At 41.1% G+C, this 20439-nt stretch overlaps 1 protein-coding gene across 1 annotated transcript; it reads left to right on the top strand.

The window, feature by feature from the left end:
- Nucleotides 1-13036: 13036 nt before the first annotated feature.
- trdc (T-cell receptor delta constant) lies at nt 13037-17495 on the top strand (the record flags this gene model as incomplete). The annotated part of the gene is made up of 4 exons (XM_073490488.1): nt 13037-13073; nt 15964-16239; nt 16869-16895; nt 17033-17495. Coding segments are annotated over 4 exons (450 nt in total), but the record flags the coding sequence as incomplete, so codon positions are not given.
- Nucleotides 17496-20439: the final 2944 nt, after the last annotated feature.

Raw genomic sequence — 20439 nt, 5'->3', positions numbered from 1 at the left:
AAGATGTAACCCTGCTCGCTTACTTAACCTGCATTTACTGTTTCTTTTGTTCATGTTCTGCCTTTTTACTAGTTTTAAGCAGCTCTGTCGGCTCTTCTGTGCCTGCTCACTGTCCGTCACTACTGACTGCTGTAAAGGTTCGCACCACGCCACAGACAGACAGACAGACAGACAGACAGACAGACAGGTGTATACAGGTAGTTGGCTCGGCCTGAATGTTTTCCACTATCTTTTCTTCTATAACCACTACTGCAGCTCGACCCTGTACAGCAGATTTTTGATGAGTCGTAGCGTCTGGAAGCCCTGCAGCTCTGCTGCTGTTTAACCTGGAACTGAAGCCCCTTTTCAACCTGAAAATGACGGAACCACAGGAACCAAACTCAGGAACTAAAAGCCCCTTTTTGTACAGTCACATTTTCATGTCCCCTTCACGTCTGATGGATTAAACCGTTAGTGGTGAAACGGGTCAGAGAAAGCTGAGTGTCCTGTTGTTCAGGGCTGAAGAGAGTAAAAGAGTCCATCACTAAAAGACGCTCAGTTTATTATCAGAAAAAGAAAAGGACCAGATGATCTTTAGTTCTTTACAGGCCACGACGTGTCGATTACCAACACTGAGTTCTGTTAATCGACTGCAGCTCTGCTCACTTTGTCAAAAAATGTTTTAAAAATCTTCGTATTGCTCGGCTGCAGTTTTCCACGGTCGAGCAGCTGAACCCAGCATCTGTTTTAAATATTCTATATTTTGGTATTTCTGTTTGAAAAATGTGAAATGATTTCTTTTCCCTGATCTCACTGCAGTGCAGCCCTGAGTCTTCTTTGAAAGGCGACAGGTGAAGGTGGACAGCACTTGTTTCGTTAGATATTTATTTTTGCTGCGACTCGTAACGACCGATTACACTCGAGCTGCACCCTGAATGTTCTGACTTCTTTTAGGTCCAGGATCTAAATGTTCCCCTAAAAGGTTCCTGAGTTCCTGAAGAGTTCCTGTGGTGGAAACTGGAAGAGTCCTGTTGACTTTCAGGGGTTTTATTTCCGTGGTTTCCCCCTCGTAGAGCATTTACACGCTGTCACTCCGGATTGGTGTAGAGCAGCGAGTGACAGCTGACCAATCGGGTCGCTCAGAGGCTCAAACGTCCCCCTATAGCAGGAAGTGACGGTTTAGACTGCAGCACTGTAAGTAACTTCCTGTCCAGTTTAAACCAGCAGACAGCCGTTTTTCTACCTTCACAGTGAAACACTCATCGTTTAGTTCCACGGGATTAAAAAAAATTCAGAGCCTGTTTTTATTTTCCCGCCGAGGCGTTTTATTGAAGCAGACTTCAGAGAGACGTGTCTATTTTCCGTGTGATTGTGCTTTTCATGTTGCATTTACAAAATGTATTTGAAAAATAATAAAGATAAAATATTAATGAATGTGAGGACGAATTTGGCCAGAAGTGTCAAGGAGAGAAGAATAAAAAATCCTGTTTGTTTTCATGTTTAAGCTGACCACGTGGATCTGAGCTGGTTCTGGTTCTGGTTGCCTTTTTGTTGTTTTTGGAGTAAGAGCCGAACGGACTGGGATCTGTCGGTGACATTCCACTCTGTAAGATGTTCGGGAGGCTTCAGGGCGGCGGGTCCTCGTTGGTCGGAGCTCTGAAGGAAACATCAGACCCGAGCTGTGACTTGTTTCTGTCTCTCTGTAGACGTTCAGAACCGGAACTGGATCAGCCTTTAAATAAACGTTAACTATGTTCTCCCTTCACTCTGGGTCCATTTCTCTTTGTGCTTCTCTTCAGGCTGTGAGGATACTACACACTGATGCTACACAACACACTGATGCTACACAACACACTGATGCTACACAACTCACTGATGCTACACAACACACTGATGCTACACAACTCACTGATGCTACACAACTCACTGATGCTACACAACACACTGATGCTACACAACTCACTGATACTACACACTGATGCTACACAACTCACTGATGCTACACAACACACTGATGCTACACAACTCACTGATGCTACACAACTCACTGATGCTACACAACACACTGATGCTACAGAACACACTGATGCTACACAACACTGATACTACACAACACACTGATGCTACACAACTCGCTGATGCTACACAACTCGCTGATGCTACACAACTCACTGATGCTACACAACACACTGATGCTACACAACTCGCTGATGCTACACAACTCGCTGATGCTACACAACTCACTGATACTACACAACACACTGATACTACACAACACGCTGATGCTACACAACTCACTGATACTACACAACACACTGATACTACACAACACGCTGATGCTACACAACTCACTGATACTACACAACACACTGATGCTACACAACTCACTGATACTACACAACACACTGATGCTACACAACTCACTGATGCTACACAACACACTGATGCTACACAACTCGCTGATGCTACACAACTCGCTGATGCTACACAACACGCTGATGCTACACAACACACTGATGCTACACAACTCACTGATGCTACACAACACGCTGATGCTACACAACTCACTGATGCTACACAACACGCTGATACTACACAACTCGCTGATGCTACACAACTCACTGATGCTACACAACACGCTGATACTACACAACTCACTGATGCTACACAACACACTGATGCTACACAACTCACTGATACTACACAACACACTGATGCTACACAACACACTGATGCTACACAACTCACTGATGCTACACAACACACTGATGCTACACAACACGCTGATGCTACACAACTCACTGATGCTACACAACACGCTGATACTACACAACTCACTGATGCTACACAACACGCTGATGCTACAGAACTCACTGATGCTACACAACTCACTGATACTACACAACACACTGATGCTACACAACTCACTGATGCTACACAACACACTGATGCTACACAACTCACTGATACTACACAACACACTGATGCTACACAACTCACTGATGCTACACAACACACTGATGCTACACAACTCACTGATACTACACAACACACTGATACTACACAACTCACTGATGCTACACAACACACTGATGCTACACAACTCACTGATACTACACAACACACTGATACTACACAACACGCTGATGCTACACAACTCACTGATACTACACAACACACTGATGCTACACAACTCACTGATGCTACACAACTCACTGATACTACACAACACACTGATACTACACAACACACTGATGCTACACAACTCACTGATGCTACACAACACACTGATGCTACACAACTCACTGATACTACACAACACACTGATGCTACACAACTCACTGATGCTACACAACACACTGATGCTACACAACTCACTGATGCTACACAACACACTGATGCTACACAACACTGATGCTACACAACACACTGATGCTACACAACTCACTGATGCTACACAACACGCTGATGCTACACAACTCACTGATGCTACACAACACGCTGATACTACACAACACGCTGATGCTACAGAACTCACTGATACTACACAACACATTGATACTACACACTACACACTGATGCTACACAACACACTGATGCTACACAACTCACTGATGCTACACAACTCGCTGATGCTACACAACACACTGATGCTACACAACTCACTGATGCTACACTATACACTGATACTACACAACACACTGATACTACACACAACACACTGATCCTCTACAGTGTGTAAATAGTGCAGTAAATAAACGCAGTACAGTGCAGTAAATAAACAGTACAGTGCAGTAAATAAACGCAGTAGAGTGCAGTAAATAAACGCAGTACAGTGCAGTACAGTGCAGTGAATAAACGCAGTACAGTGCAGTGCAGTACAGTGCAGTAAAGAAACAGTAGAGTGCAGTACAGTGCAGTAGAGTGCAGTAAATAAACGCAGTAGAGTGCAGTAAATAAACGCAGTACAGTGCAGTAGAGTGCAGTAAATAAACACAGTACAGTGCAGTAAATAAACGCAGTAGAGTGCAGTAAATAAACGCAGTACAGTGCAGTAAACAAACGCAGTACAGTGCAGTAAATAAATGCAGTGCAGTGCAGTAAATAAACGCAGTAGAGTGCAGTTAATAAACGCAGTACAGTGCAGTAAACAAACGCAGTACAGTGCAGTACAGTGCAGTACAGTGCAGTAAAGAAACACAGTACAGTGCAGTAAAGAAACACAGTTGAGTGCAGTACAGTGCAGTAAACAAACGCAGTACAGTGCAGTACAGTGCAGTACAGTGCAGTAAAGAAACGCAGTACAATGCAGTAAACAAACGCAGTACAGTGCAGTAAATAAACGCAGTACAGTGCAGTAAACAAACGCAGTACAGAGCAGTAGAGTGCAGTAAATAAACGCAGTACAGTGCAGTACAGTGCAGTAAAGAAACGCAGTACAGTGCAGTAAATAAATGCAGTACAGTGCAGTAAAGAAACACAGTAGAGTGCAGTACAGTGCAGTAAACAAACGCAGTAGAGTGCAGTAAATAAACGCAGTAGAGTGCAGTAAATAAACACAGTAGAGTGCAGTACAGTGCAGTAAACAAACGCAGTACAGTGCAGTAAACAAACGCAGTACAGTGCAGTAGAGTGCAGTAAATAAACGCAGTACAGTGCAGTACAGTGCAGTAAAGAAACGCAGTAGAGTGCAGTAAATAAACGCAGTACAGTGCAGTAAAGAAACACAGTAGAGTGCAGTACAGTGCAGTAAACAAACGCAGTACAGTGCAGTAAACAAACGCAGTACAGTGTAGTAAATAAACGCAGTACAGTGTTGTAAATAAACACAGTAGAGTGCAGTTCAGCTCCAGATGTTTTGCCCTCAGGTGAACTCTGGACGTGGTTCTGGTGAAACCTGTGATGTTTCAGGATGGGCTCTGATCATCAGGTCATGTGACCCGTCAGAGTCGTCTGTGTTGACGCGTCACAGACTCTCACGGTTGTTTTTAGACTGAATCATCAGATAAGACTCCTCCTGTCTTCAAAGGAACCAGAGTGGTTGATGGAAAAACCTCGAGCCGAGTTCAGCTGCTGCTGCTCACTGCTCCCATAGACAAACAGTTCAACAGTTTTTGTACGACAGTTTTTCACAGTGTCTGGATATACGGGCCACAGTGAGTCAAGTCAGTCTGACACCAATACAAAAACCTCCAGATCCTTTTCAGGCCTCAGTACTCCTCGTGGAGAGTAACTGGTTCTGGCAGTAGAGTGCAGTAAAGAAACGCAGTAGAGTGCAGTGAATAAACGCAGTACAGTGCAGTGAATAAATGCAGTACAGTGCAGTGAATAAATGCAGTACAGTGCAGTACAGTGCAGTGAATAAACGCAGTAGAGTGCAGTACAGTGCAGTACAGTGCAGTAAACAAACGCAGTACAGTGCAGTAAATAAACGCAGTACAGTGCAGTAAACAAACGCAGTACAGTGCAGTAGAGTGCAGTAAATAAACGCAGTAGAGTGCAGTAGAGAAACACAGTAGAGTGCAGTAAATAAATGCAGTAGAGTGTAGTAAATAAACGCAGTAGAGTGCAGTAAATAAACGCAGTAGGGTGCAGTAGAGAAACACAGTAGAGTGCAGTAAATAAACGCAGTAGAGTGTAGTACAGTGCAGTAAATAAACGCAGTACAGTGTAGTAAATAAACGCAGTAGAGTGCAGTTCAGCTCCAGATGTTTTGCCCTCAGGTGAACTCTGGACGTGGTTCTGGTGAAACCTGTGATGTTTCAGGATGGGCTCTGATCATCAGGTCATGTGACCCGTCAGAGTCGTCTGTGTTGACGCGTCACAGACTCTCACGGTTGTTTTTAGACCGAATCATCAGATAAGACTCCTCCTGTCTTCAAAGGAACCACAGTGGTTGATGGAAAAACCTCGAGCTGAGTTCAGCTGCTGCTGCTCACTGCTCCCATAGACAAACAGTTCAACAGTTTTTGTACGACAGTTTTTCACAGTGTCTGGATATACGGACCACAGTGAGTCAAGTCAGTCTGACACCAATACAAAAACCTCCAGATCCTTTTCAGGCCTCAGTACTCCTCGTGGAGAGTAACTGGTTCTGGCAGTAGAGTGCAGTAAAGAAACGCAGTACAGTGCAGTGAATAAATGCAGTACAGTGCAGTACAGTGCAGTGAATAAACGCAGTAGAGTGCAGTACAGTGCAGTACAGTGCAGTAGAGAAACGCAGTACAGTGCAGTAAACAAACGCAGTACAGTGCAGTAAATAAACGCAGTACAGTGCAGTAAACAAACGCAGTACAGTGCAGTAGAGTGCAGTAAATAAACGCAGTAGAGTGCAGTAGAGAAACACAGTAGAGTGCAGTAAATAAACGCAGTAGAGTGTAGTAAATAAACGCAGTAGAGTGCAGTAAATAAACGCAGTAGAGTGCAGTAAATAAACGCAGTAGGGTGCAGTAGAGAAACACAGTAGAGTGCAGTAAATAAACACAGTAGAGTGCAGTAAATAAACGCAGTAGAGTGTAGTAAATAAACGCAGTACAGTGTAGTAAATAAACGCAGTAGAGTGCAGTTCAGCTCCAGATGTTTTGCCCTCAGGTGAACTCTGGACGTGGTTCTGGTGAAACCTGTGATGTTTCAGGATGGGCTCTGATCATCAGGTCATGTGACCCGTCAGAGTCGTCTGTGTTGACGCGTCACAGACTCTCACGGTTGTTTTTAGACCGAATCATCAGATAAGACTCCTCCTGTCTTCAAAGGAACCACAGTGGTTGATGGAAAAACCTCGAGCCGAGTTCAGCTGCTGCTGCTCACTGCTCCCATAGACAAACAGTTCAACAGTTTTTGTACGACAGTTTTTCACAGTGTCGACGGACCACAGTGAGTCAAGTCAGTCTGACACCAATACAAAAACCTCCAGATCCTTTTCAGGCCTCAGTACTCCTCGTGGAGAGTAACTGGTTCTGGTTTCAGGGCTCCTAAACCTCACAGACTGGGACATTAAATCCTGAAGAGGTTTTACACATTATCTTGTCTTCATTTGGAAAGATTTGATGAAACCTTTTCCCTCAGAGGAGAACCAGAGACATGGAAACATCTGGGTCATCCTGACTTTTGAAGGACGTCGTCCCAGAGAAAAGCCCCCCAGTCACACACAGTTCTTCAGGGCCGTATTCACAAACATCCTCAGGCTCCTGACCAGCTGAGTTTGGAGTGACCTTGTGTCCGTCCTCGAGTTATTCACAAAGTATTTACAGTAGCTGTAAAGGTATTGACTCAGCTGGAGGTCCAGAGGACTGAATCACTGAGAGCTGCTCAGGTTCTGGTCTCGTCAGAGTTTTGAATGACATTTGCATTTAAAAAACATATGACAATGATGGCGAGTTAAAAAGGATGGCCAACAAACCGAAACAATCGCTAACAGCAGAGATGTTAACATGCTAATTATTAGCAGCTATAATGTTTACCACGTTCACCGTCCAGATCATCATCAGTAAACAGTGCAGCTGAGGCTGATGATGTCATCAGTTCTGCAGATTTTTGGTCAAATACCACATGAACATGTTGACCGATGGCGCTACATGAACATCGGAGGAGTTATTACGGTGCATTCAGACCAAACGCAGGGTGAATTTTTCACGTGTCTAGTTTACATATAAAGTCAATGAAAAGACGCAAGCTCCTGTCTAGTCGCTGCAGGCGCCACGAATGACGCGAATGATGTGAAAATGCAAAATTCACATCATTCGCGTGAGTTGAAAATAGTGAACTTGAGTGAGATTTTTGTGTGACGCTGTATCAGCGTTGACGTTCACACTGACGTTGTTGATGTCCAGACATTCATGAACAACAATGGAGGATAATAATCAGTAATCTTGCCGCCTGCAGACACAGAGCTGTACGATGACACATCTACTGTACTGAGACAGGACAGAGAAGGAGCTGCCGTGGAGGACAGTGAGTGAGGAAGTCTGACTACCTTGTAAGTCATGGAAATATGTCTCAGCACAGCATAGCTCTGATCGACCCGAACTCCATTCAGAGAACAAACATTTTAAAAGTAGTTTGTTGTCGTCTGACTCAGCATGAGTTCAGGCTTTTTACAAGGCGACATTCAACGTCTTCTGATCCATTTATTGTATCACATCACAAACCCTTTTCACAGAGAGACACCACATTATCGGCGCAGCAAAGACTCGCCATTTCTAAGCCTTTGTTTGTTCACACAGAACCAAGCAACTCTACCTCTGACACTACCTCTGACTCTACCTCTGACTCTACCTCTGATACTACCTCTGACTCTACCTCTGACTCTACCTCTGACTCTACCTGTGATACTACCTCTGACTCTACCTCTGACTCTACCTCTGACTCTACCTGTGATACTACCTCTGACTCTACCTCTGATACTACCTCTGACTCTACCTCTGACACTACCTCTGACTCTACCTCTGACTCTACCTGTGATACTACCTCTGACTCTACCTTTGATACTACCTCTGACTCTACCTCTGACTCTACCTGTGATACTACCTCTGACTCTACCTTTGATACTACCTCTGACTCTACCTCTGACTCTACCTGTGATACTACCTCTGACTCTACCTCTGACTCTACCTGTGATACTACCTCTGACACTACCTTTGATACTACCTTTGATACTACCTCTGACACTACCTCTGACTCTACCTGTGATACTACCTCTGACTCTACCTCTGACTCTACCTGTGATACTACCTCTGACTCTACCTCTGACTCTACCTCTGACTCTACCTGTGATACTACCTCTGACACTACCTTTGATACTACCTTTGATACTACCTCTGACACTACCTCTGACTCTACCTGTGATACTACCTCTGACTCTACCTCTGACTCTACCTCTGACTCTACCTCTGACTCTACCTGTGATACTACCTCTGACACTACCTTTGATACTACCTTTGATACTACCTCTGACACTACCTCTGACTCTACCTCTGATACTACCTCTGATACTACCTCTGACACTACCTTTGATACTACCTCTGATACTACCTTTGATACTACCTCTGACACTACCTTTGATACTACCTCTGACACTACCTCTGACTCTACCTCTGATACTACCTCTGATACTACCTCTGACACTACCTTTGATACTACCTCTGACACTACCTGTGATACTACCTCTGACTCTACCTGTGATACTACCTCTGATACTACCTTTGATACTACCTCTGATACTACCTTTGATACTACCTCTGACTCTACCTGTGATACTACCTCTGATACTACCTCTGACACTACCTTTGATACTACCTCTGATACTACCTTTGATACTACCTCTGACTCTACCTCTGACTCTACCTTTGACACTACCTCTGTTACTACCTTTGATACTACCTCTGTTACTACCTTTGATACTACCTCTGACTCTACCTTTGATACTACCTCTGATACTACCTCTGACACTACCTCTGACTTTACCTCTGACACTACCTCTGACTTTACCTCTGACACTACCTCTGACTCTACCTCTGACACTACCTCTGACACTACCTCTGACACTACCTCTGATACTACCTCTGACTCTACCTCTGACACTACCTCTGACTCTACCTTTGATACTACCTCTGATACTACCTCTGACACTACCTCTGACTCTACCTCTGACACTACCTCTGACTCTACCTCTGATGCTACCTCTGACACTACCTCTGATACTACCTTTGATACTACCTCTGATACTACCTCTGACACTACCTCTGACTCTACCTCTGACACTACCTCTGACTCTACCTCTGATGCTACCTCTGATACTACCTTTGATACTACCTCTGACTCTACCTCTGACTCTACCTTTGACACTACCTCTGTTACTACCTTTGATACTACCTCTGTTACTACCTTTGATACTACCTCTGACTCTACCTTTGATACTACCTCTGATACTACCTCTGACACTACCTCTGACTTTACCTCTGACACTACCTCTGACTCTACCTCTGATACTACCTCTGACACTACCTCTGACTTTACCTCTGACACTACCTCTGACTCTACCTCTGACACTACCTCTGATACTACCTTTGATACTACCTCTGACACTACCTCTGACTCTACCACTGACTCTACTTCTGACACTACCTCTGATACTACCTCTAATACTACCTCTGACTCTACCTCTGATACTACCTCTGACTCTACCTCTGACTCTACCTCTGATACTACCTCTGACACTACCTCTGACTTTACCTCTGACACTACCTCTGACTCTACCTCTGATGCTACCTCTGACACTACCTCTGACACTACCTCTGATACTACCTCTGACACTACCTCTGATACTACCGCTGACTCTACCTCTGACACTACCTCTGATACTACCTCTGACTCTACCTCTGATACTACCTCTGATACTACCTCTGACTCTACCTCTGACTCTACCTCTGATACTACCTCTGGAGGCGGATCAGAGCCTAGCGAAACTGTCCACCCTCTCCACATCTGAAACTTTCACACCGAGGGCAATGCAGAGAATTGGGGCATGATTCCTGCACTCAATGGGCAGTGTGAATGAGGCTACTGAGAAATCTCTTTGTTTTGGGTTAATACCGATGTGGTAAGACAGATTAATTCGGTCTACTTGCTGGTCACAGTAACTATTTATTGATTTTAACACACCTGTTAAGAAGCTGCTTCTGAGCTGAGACAGATGGACAGATGCTCTGCATCTGAGACCTGGGACCAGTCAGCCTCAGCTGGAAGCTGCCATCATCCAGGCGCAGCTCCAGACGCTGACATTCGCCCAGCTGGATGAAAATTAAGAATCCCGCGCTCGAACTTGTAACACAACACAAATATTTTCATCACGTTTGGTCAGAACGCAGCATTACAGTCCACCCTGAGGGGAACATAAACATCTGAACACAAACCAAATGCCTGAATAAATGTTGGCAAATCTTTGGGTTCAGTTGTGTGTTGTGACAACATTGTTAAGGTCAAGGCACAAAAACCACCTGATTAGACTCAGGAACAGATCGTGTTTTGTCTTAAAAGACCTGGTTCTGTCTCCACAAACATGGCTGGAAACTGTCCTGATGTCTCATGAACATTATCCAGTGATGTGACGCTTACAAATGTTGAAACACCATTAAAACCGCAGTCTCTGGCTTGGCAGCTTCTTCGCCAACCTGTAACTCAAACACCACCACCTCCACCTCCCGATGTGAGAGTCAGGTCATGAACATGTAATGTAGCAATGTCAGTGTCGATGGTACGTAGCCTCTGACACGTACAAACGATATCAGTGGTTTGCAGAAATGTAAAGTGGCGACTAGGCTGCTGAACCACGTTTCATCACAATCCATCCTGCGGTTGTTGAGATGTTTAAGTCTGAACTGAAGTGGAGGACAGACACACAGACAGACGTTCGCATCGGTTTTACTCTGTGATGACTGCTAATTAGCTAATCTCAGCATGCTAACAAATTAAACCAAGCTGCTGAACATAATACATTATACCTGCTAAACATTAGCATGTGAGCATTGTCTTTGTGAGCATTTTAGCATGCTGATGTTAGCATTTAGCTGATCATGTTACAACAAACATAACATTGTTTTAATGAGATTGGTTGGTTTGTGGTTAGAAAAACATGTTTTATTTAAATAATTTGGTACATATCAGAGACTTGGACTTGAGTCATTGTTATAATGACTTGTAACTTGACTCGACAGAAGATAAATGACTTGAGACTGGACTTGAACTGGCAACTTAAATGTCATGAGTTGGCTTTATTTGAGACATGATGACTTGAATGACTTGTCTGTGTTCATTCGATGTTTAAGTTTTTAACAACTTTTTTAAAAAATTGTCAGCGTTTCACTGTTTAAATGTGATGGGAGGGAAATTAAGAAATAAATAAGCTTTAATATAATTATTTGGTTTTTTTTTTGATTACATTTATTTACCTGATGATCAGTTTACGTACAAAAACAATTCATCTTCATACTTTTTGAACCAGAAACATAAAATAGTCCATATAAAGACAGGGACTCACACCTCGTCTAAAGATCGCAAACTGCAGGTAAGACTGCAGAATCTTTGGGAGGGGAAGGGACTCGACATGACTCGACTTGACCAAGTCAAAATGACAATAATGAAAAGTATACAACATCAACACTCCCCCGGTGTGCCAAGCTCCCAGTCCCGACAGAGTCAGCTAATACGACAGGTTAACTTATCTTACAAGCTAACGGCAGCTACAGCTAGCAGCCGTTAGCGGCTATATGTTTGGAGTTGTTTGGAGTAACAATTCAACGTGTGGTGGCCAGTTCTTACATATTTTACCTTTAATATTGTGTAATGAACATTTCTACAAGAGAAGTTTCCCATTTTATGAAACATTAGAATATTAAACATCGTGTCAAACAGCAGCTTTTGTTCTGAGATGCACTGAGATCGTTCCAAATGAAAAAATATTATTTCATAACAAGAAAAGTTAAAATAAAACTGATAATGATGCTCAGGAAGATATGTCATTATAACATTAAAATATGAAGACAGAACATTTGGTCTTTAACCTCGAGGAGTTTTTGTCTGCTGGCAGAAACACTCGGCTGCCTCCTCCTGCAGCTGTCAGAGGTTTTTGTACGAGGGTTTTTCACCGTGTTGGGGTACCACACTGACTGAGCCTCCGCACAGAGCTGAACAAAAACCTCCAGGCTCCTCTAAAGTGTCTCTTTCCAGCCAGGAAACATCCAGAATCAACAAATAACCAACCAAACACACCTGTGTTTCAGGTGAGTCCTCAGCTGCTTTTTTCTACCTGAAAACTGTCACATTTCTTCACTTTACTGGACTTCATGTGTCTGACATGTTGCAGCATCTGCTGCAGAAATGTCGAATAATCTTTCATTTACCAGATAAATACACAACTTAAACTCTTTGTGTTGCTTCCTCTATGTTTCACAGCTCAGTGTGTGTCGACAGAAAGTGGATTTTTAACATTTTTGAGCTTCTCTGATGGAAATGGCAGCGCTGAGGTTTTTGTATGGGGCTGTAACACTGTGATGCTTTAATATTTGGGAAAGCCATCAGGCTCACCGTGGAACCTAAAGGTAAGAAAACAAACTTTCTACTTGATAACTTAACAGGATTAACTTCATTTAAAGGCTCTGTTTAGGTTTGGATTTGAGATTTTATGTTTTAAAGCTAAAACTTGATGAATCAGCTGAGTTGAGATGAGACGACGAGCTGCTGTGAAGCAGAGCTGCAGACGTCCTGTGAGACTGTGTTCAGATCGACAAAATGGAGATTTAAGAAAAAATTATGCATGTTGACAGAAGACGTCTCCGACAGGAAGTCCTGGAAAAGTCTTAAAATGTCTTAAATTATGTTTTCTGTCGATTCAGAGCCTGAAATCTGCAACGTTTTAGGTCTGTAAGTCAGTTTTTTGCCGTGCTGTAATAACAAAAAATAATTGTAAAAAAACAAAATATTCAAGTTATACAGCTGAAATCACTTTAATGAAAAAATACAAGAATAAACTACTTCAGGTTTGAGAGCATTCAAGAGAAAACTGAAATCAATTGAAAATGAACCAACTTAAGTGGTTTTTAATACCTAAAATCATCTAAAATCAATGAGGTTTCTCGATGTGTGCACTGCTCAGAAAGTTTAAAATAATAATGAGAAATAATGAGTCTTTGATTATCATAACATTAAGTTGTTGTACAAGAAACACTATTTATGATAAAGAAAATCAACTTAAAACGATCACAGCATTAAAGAGAAAACCATAAAAATGAAAATCATAATGTTTAAATTTACAGCAATCTACTGAAAATGTGTGGACCGAAGTGTTTTAAATACCTTCAAATGAAATCAGTTTATTAAACAGCCTCTTTGTTGTTTCTTGATGTGTTGGTTGTCAAAAAGCACAATTTATAATAATAATAAGAAATAAAGAACATTGCTGATAATCATAACAATTTGTTGTACAAGAAATGCAACAAGTGCTTTTTATGATAAAGAAAAACAACCAACTGTACAATGATCAGTTAAAACAGTTAAAAGTCATTAAAACCTAAAAATATAAAATATTTGAGTGCACAATGATTTATTGAAGGCAACACACAAACTAAATCTACAGAGTATCTGGAAGCTTTAGAAAAGTCCTGAAAGGTTTTTCTAAATGTAAAGACTTAAGTGTTTTTCAATAAAATCTGTTACAGTCGATCTTAAATTCAGTTTCAAAGCTTCAGAAATGCTGTGGTGTCCTGATGTGCTGTTCGTCTTTGGAAAAATGTAAAAATACTGATAACTATAATAATAAACATAAATATTGATATTGAATGATTAAATGTTATTTATGTGCTTTTATGTTGATGAAAATCTACTTAAAATGAGATTAAAGTTAGAGTTAAAAGGCATTGAGAGAAAATCATGTTCTGGATTTAATGAAGTCAGAATAAAAACTAAATCTTTCTTCTTCTGAAAAAGTCTTCAAATCATTTCTTTAACTTTGGTGACCATAAAGAGTCAAACATATTTTCATCTCTTAGAAATGTTTGGATTTCTTTATGCATTTCTCTTCTGATGAGAAATACAGATTCTGGTGATTATACTTATAATGACAAATATTAATATAAAAATAATGACAAATCTAAGTTGTACTTGTGTAAAATTAAATGAAATAAAACAATGTGGACTTTGAGGATTTAAGTGATTTTAAATACAGAAAAATGAAATTAGCTCTTATATATAAAACATGAACCTAAAAGTGTTTTTTTAATGCATTGTTTGTGGAAAATTACAATTCAGACTGATTATTATAAATATTATGATATTATGATGAAGTTCATTAATACAAGATATACAACTTAATGTGCGTTACTTAAGTGCCTTTAAGTGAAATAAAATACAGCAGGTCATAAGTTGTTGTTGAGTTGTTTGCGGGAAAATCTAGTTAATCATATATCTGTTACTACTACTACTACTACTACTACTACTACTACTACTACTACTACTACTACTAAACATTGTTTATGGTTCCTAGTGCACAAGAAAAGGTAAATATAAATAAAAGTGTCGTAGAGTAAAACAAGAATAAAGGAGAGCTTTTAATTCTTAATGGCTAATTTGACTAATTTGGTGATAATATAAAACAGTATCATCCATCAATCTACTACTGCTGATAATAAAGTGTATTGTTATTACGCAGTGCACATAAAGATAATAACGTTTACGACGTATTAGAAAATGAATCTATTCATTGAACCCAGTTTAGACTCCAATCTGTTGTTATTCTCAATTCTAATTTAAACTGTCCTGTAAAAAAAAAAGATAATTATGATAACAAATTTGCGTTATGTTCAACTTTAGACTGAACTTTTAATTTGCAATGTTGATAGAAAGTTTCACACAGATTAACAATGTTTTGTTTTTCTTTTCTTTTTGGTAAAGCCTTTATTTTTTAACTTGTCTTGTAATGTTTTTATTTGATGTTTATAATGTTTCAATCATTGTTTCTGTTTACTCAACTACTGTACTTCAGTACACATTTAAAATACTTGTACCTTACTTGAGTATTTCCATTTTCTGCTACTTTAAACCTCCACTTCGCTACTATTAACTTAACTTACTAGTTTCTTTACAGATAACGTGCTGCGTCAGAGCCGAAGTATCACATTTTAAATAAATGTGTATATATCATATATCATCAATCACATTTTTATTTTGTATTATATATTAGAAAAATGCTGATCTGACAATTGGCAAGGCCAACAATCAGTCGACCCATAGTAAACAGTACGTACATGTAAATAAGTCATATTTTAACACCATATCTGAACTTTCACTCGATTATGACTGTTGGGTACTTTTTACAACACTGTCTGTTACAAGAATGTTTAAAATCTAATTTCTGGGCTCAGATGACTGTTTGAAACATGTCCTGTGTCAGGATCTGTGTGGATCTGGTTTATCTCGCTCTTGGTTCCTGTGCAGATCCGTCTCCTGTTGAACCGACCCTGTTCGTCCTGAGTCCTCTTCACCCGGAAGGGGTGCCGCTGACGGAGCTGGCGGACGAGGTCTGCCTGGCGACTAATTTCCGTCCAAAGGGAGACGATCTGGTTATAAATGTGCGTAACAAGCGTCAGATTAACACCAGCACCAGCGACGCCGTCATTTCTCAGACAGAGAAAACCTATTTCTACGCTGGATTCACCAACGAGACGATCTTCTCCTGTGAGATCAACGGCACGTCATCCAACAACGACAACGGTACGAAGACTGCTGCCATAATATTCAGAATAATATGTGTAAACTGTCGGGTGCTGAAGGATGGCAGTGATGTTTGTCTGAGTCTTAATGGAAAGGAGATGAACTAATGTAAATCATTTTCAGTGTCAGGATGAAGCTCAGGTTCATATCAGATTGATGAAACCATACAAAGCTTCACATCAACCACTGACAACTGAGACAGGAAAAATATGAATAATAAGGAAAACTCCTGATCAAAGTCATAAAGAAAAGCTCATCTCACTTCACCTGAAATATTATACTTGGTTTTACGTTGACGTGCAAAGTAATCAGGTTTGAAATGTTCATGTGAAATATCACAAATATTATTTGTATATTATTCATATATTTCACCTGTAAAACATTTGAAATGGTATCTGAACATTAATTCACGTGTTCTCTTTGTCGGTGTGATTCATTAGAGATCACTGACCGACACCGAGTCAATATTTAGTTACATTTCACTCCATAATGAGCCGACACTGATTCTTCAGTCGGCTCAGGTGACGTCAGACGACGAGAGACAAACACTGAGAATAATCAGTGCTCATCATTATTGTGAGTTTTCTTTACATCTCTGACGAATGTTTCTTTGTGTTTTCATCAACCAGTTGACCTCTGTGCTGACCTTCATCCAGGTGAGTCCAAACACACCTGGACACCGGCTCATTCCAGCCACGATCAGAACCGTGTCCTGTCAGTGATCTGGTGGGTCAGAGTCAGAAATGCGTTCGGTCCAAACACAAACTGAACCTTTTGTTTCTCTCCTGTTCAGAGAAAGCCAAGCTGAACCTGTACCTGCTGCTGATGAACGGGGTCAGAGTGGTGTTCACCAAAGTTCTGGCCTTCAGCACCATCTTCACCATCAGAGCTGTGCTCCGCTAGACACGTTTGTCCTTTAAAGGCCACTGTAGAAACCTGCCTGCACACGCCTGTAAATAAACTTGTACGGCATCATCGCTGCGTAAAGCTGGTTCAGTGTGTCATCATATAGTCTGTTTTCTATATTACCTATATTGAAGATTTGATCAAATGTATTGAATATTTTCAGTTTGTGAGTTTTCTTTAATAACTATTTGAAAATGAAATGTATTGAAATGTATCTGAGTGTTTTTCTGACTTGTGTTGCTCGACTGATCGATCTGATGCAGTGAACTTTGTGCCTGTACGCTCGTCGCTCTGCTCTTCTTCATGTTGTTGTTGTTGTTTTGTTTCTAATAAAAGTTCAGTCACTCTGATTCAGTTTTCTTTTTTTTTTCAAAGTTCAAAGTCGACTTTATTGTCAAAACTGCAATATGTACAAGACATACAGAGAATTGAAATTGTGTTTCCCTCTGTCCAGACAGAAATAAGAAATATAAGAATATAAAATAAAATAGAAATATAGATCTAAAAATAAAAATAAAAATAAAATATGTACAGCTAAGAGACATTCGGGAATATAAAGTCCGGAGATATAAATAGTGTGGAATAGGTATGTCAGTATCTTTCAGATCTTTGATTTCTCTGAGTTTGTGAGCAGGATGATGAAGATGACTCTGTCATCACTAAACCACTGTCACTGAAACTGTGACCAATAAATAAATAAATAAATAAATTATAATTTCTGCACTTTATACTTTATTTATTTTTCCAGTTCAGGTTTTATTTTCATTTCATTTCATTTGATCTATTTTTTAAATTTGATACAAGCAAACACAAACTGACACGTGACTGTGTGATGACAGAATTCAATCTTCACAACAAAGACACAAGAAAGTGGAAAAGAAAGAAATGACATAAAATACATAACAGGAATATTATAGAACAAACACAGTACACAAACTGTTTGTTCACATTCTTCACTACAACTCAGTTTCCACTGTTTTATATTCTGTTGTGATAATTTGGTAGCAAAAGAAATTGTCTTCAAAATATATAAATATTTTAAAAACTTTAATTTGGATTATTTCTGAAGCAGAACTCTGTAGTTTTGTAGAAACAATTCAAAGTGAGAATTTTAACATTTACAACATTAATGATGTAATAACACAAACTGTCTCCATCAGTGAATAAACCAGCTGCTCTCAGAGGACAATAAGGTCCCAGAACACTGTTTGAAGCTAGAGAGGTGGCAGGGTCCGCCACATATAAACACAGTAGGACAGTATAAACTGTGTTGTCCTTTAAGGTCAGTTTGTTTATTCAGTTTGTTTCCTCTCCTAAACTACAGACTGCTCCTTTAAATATCTATATTTGACCTATTTTACAAAATCATTGTGTTTAATATTCGGGGACGATTTCCTCCGTGTTTGTCGGTGTGAACTTAAACGTGGACTGAGCAGCTCCAGACACTTTGGACTCCACATGATGGAGGTGTTCAGTGTTAAGCCTGTTGGCTTTGTAGAAAATCTCTGACTGAACGATTCTGAGGCAGAAGTCAGCTGATGTTCTGTGAATAGTTCTGACACAGTTTCTAAGGTCCGGTTCTGTCACTGTTCTGGCTCCACGATGAAGTAATTCTAAAAGCTTCAGCAGGTTGGTTTCCTTTAACCTGTTGCTGTGACGTGTCTCCTGTGTAACATGTGCAGCTCCTCAGGTTCAGTCTTATCTTCATCATTAATGCTTCACCTCAGTCACATTTTATATTATTCTGTCCCGCCTGGTCCGTCTCCAGGACTGAATTTGTCTCGCTGGTACATTTGATTTGAACTCTGACTGCTCTGTCTGATCCGTCAGCTCTGGTTCTGTGTCTGTGTGTGTTTGTGTCTGCAGCAGTTTCACAGTTGAAACCACATTTCAACAGAAGGCTGAAACCATCACAACAGTCAAACCTGAAGCTGCAGATAAGATCAGACAGGAAACGAGCAGCAGCTCAGAGTCACAGCGACAGGAAACACTTCTTCAGCTGTGTTTCACTGCTGGGCTGCAAGTCTGACTTCATCAGAAACTTTATATTATTAACATTATTTTAAAGTCTGACTTCATGAGAAACTTTATATTGTTAAGATTATATTGTTGAAAGTCTGACTTCAGTCTGACGGATGGAGACAACGGATCAGAGGACGTTTTGAAGTGAATGAAATGGTGCAGTGTGGGTTATAAAGGTGACACATCAGAGCTGATGTTAAACATTTGTTCAGAGATTGTAATTAAAGAAGTTCAGTTCTGGTTAGTTTGAAGCTCCCAGCTCGTCAGGTACTGACGGATCGACCCGACCCACAGGCCCAGAGCTTCAGTGTCTGACGAGCTGAAAGTGACACTCAAAAATCATCTTGTCTCACGTAAAGGACCTGGAAGGAGAATGAGATCTGTTCAGTTTCTGAGTCTTTGGATTATAGTTTTGTTATTGATCAGCACAGGTCACAGTGAGGACACAGCGAGGACACAGTGAGGACACAGTGAGGACACAGTGAGGCCTCAGTGAGGACACAGTGAGGACACAGTAAGGTCTCAGTGAGGTCTCAGTGAGGACACAGTGAGGACACAGTGAGGACACAGTGAGGACGCAGTGAGGACACAGTGAAGACACAGTGAGGACTCAGTGAGGACTCAGTGAGGTCTCAGCGAGGACACAGTGAGGACACAGTGAGGACACAGTGAGGTTGCAGTGAGGACACAGTGAGGACACAGTGAGGACACAGCGAGGTCTCAGTGAGGACACAGTTAGGTCTCAGTGAGGACACAGTGAGGACACAGTGAGGACACAGTGAGGACACAGCGAGGTCTCAGTGAGGACACAGTTAGGTCTCAGTGAGGACACAGTGAGGTCTCAGTGAGGACACAGTGAGGACACAGCGAGGACACAGTGAGGACACAGTGAGGACGCAGTGAGGACACAGTGAGGACACAGCGAGGTCTCAGTGAGGTCTCACAGACTGTGACATCACAGATTCATCACGTTGTTTGTGTCTGTTGAACCTGTCACCATCAGCGATGACACAGTGACGTCGTGACGTCTGACGATGGAGGCTGAGCGACGCCGCCATCTGCTGGACGGCAGAGTTCAATCACTCACATTTCAAATTCAAACAATCTTTATTGACACGAACATTTAAGTGACATTCTGATGTCATCAAATGATTCAGATCACTCTGACTGTTGGAATGTAACTGAGTACATTTACTCAACCAACAGTTACATACCTGTACTTTATTTGAGTATTTCCATTTCCTGTTACTTTGAACTTCCACTCCACTACAT

Source organism: Pagrus major, chromosome 21, assembly GCF_040436345.1.
Source record: "Pagrus major chromosome 21, Pma_NU_1.0".
In the NCBI taxonomy this organism is placed as follows: Eukaryota; Metazoa; Chordata; class Actinopteri; order Spariformes; family Sparidae; genus Pagrus; species Pagrus major.
Note: the sequence above shows the minus strand (reverse complement) of the source record. Positions and strands in the feature narration are given on the sequence as shown.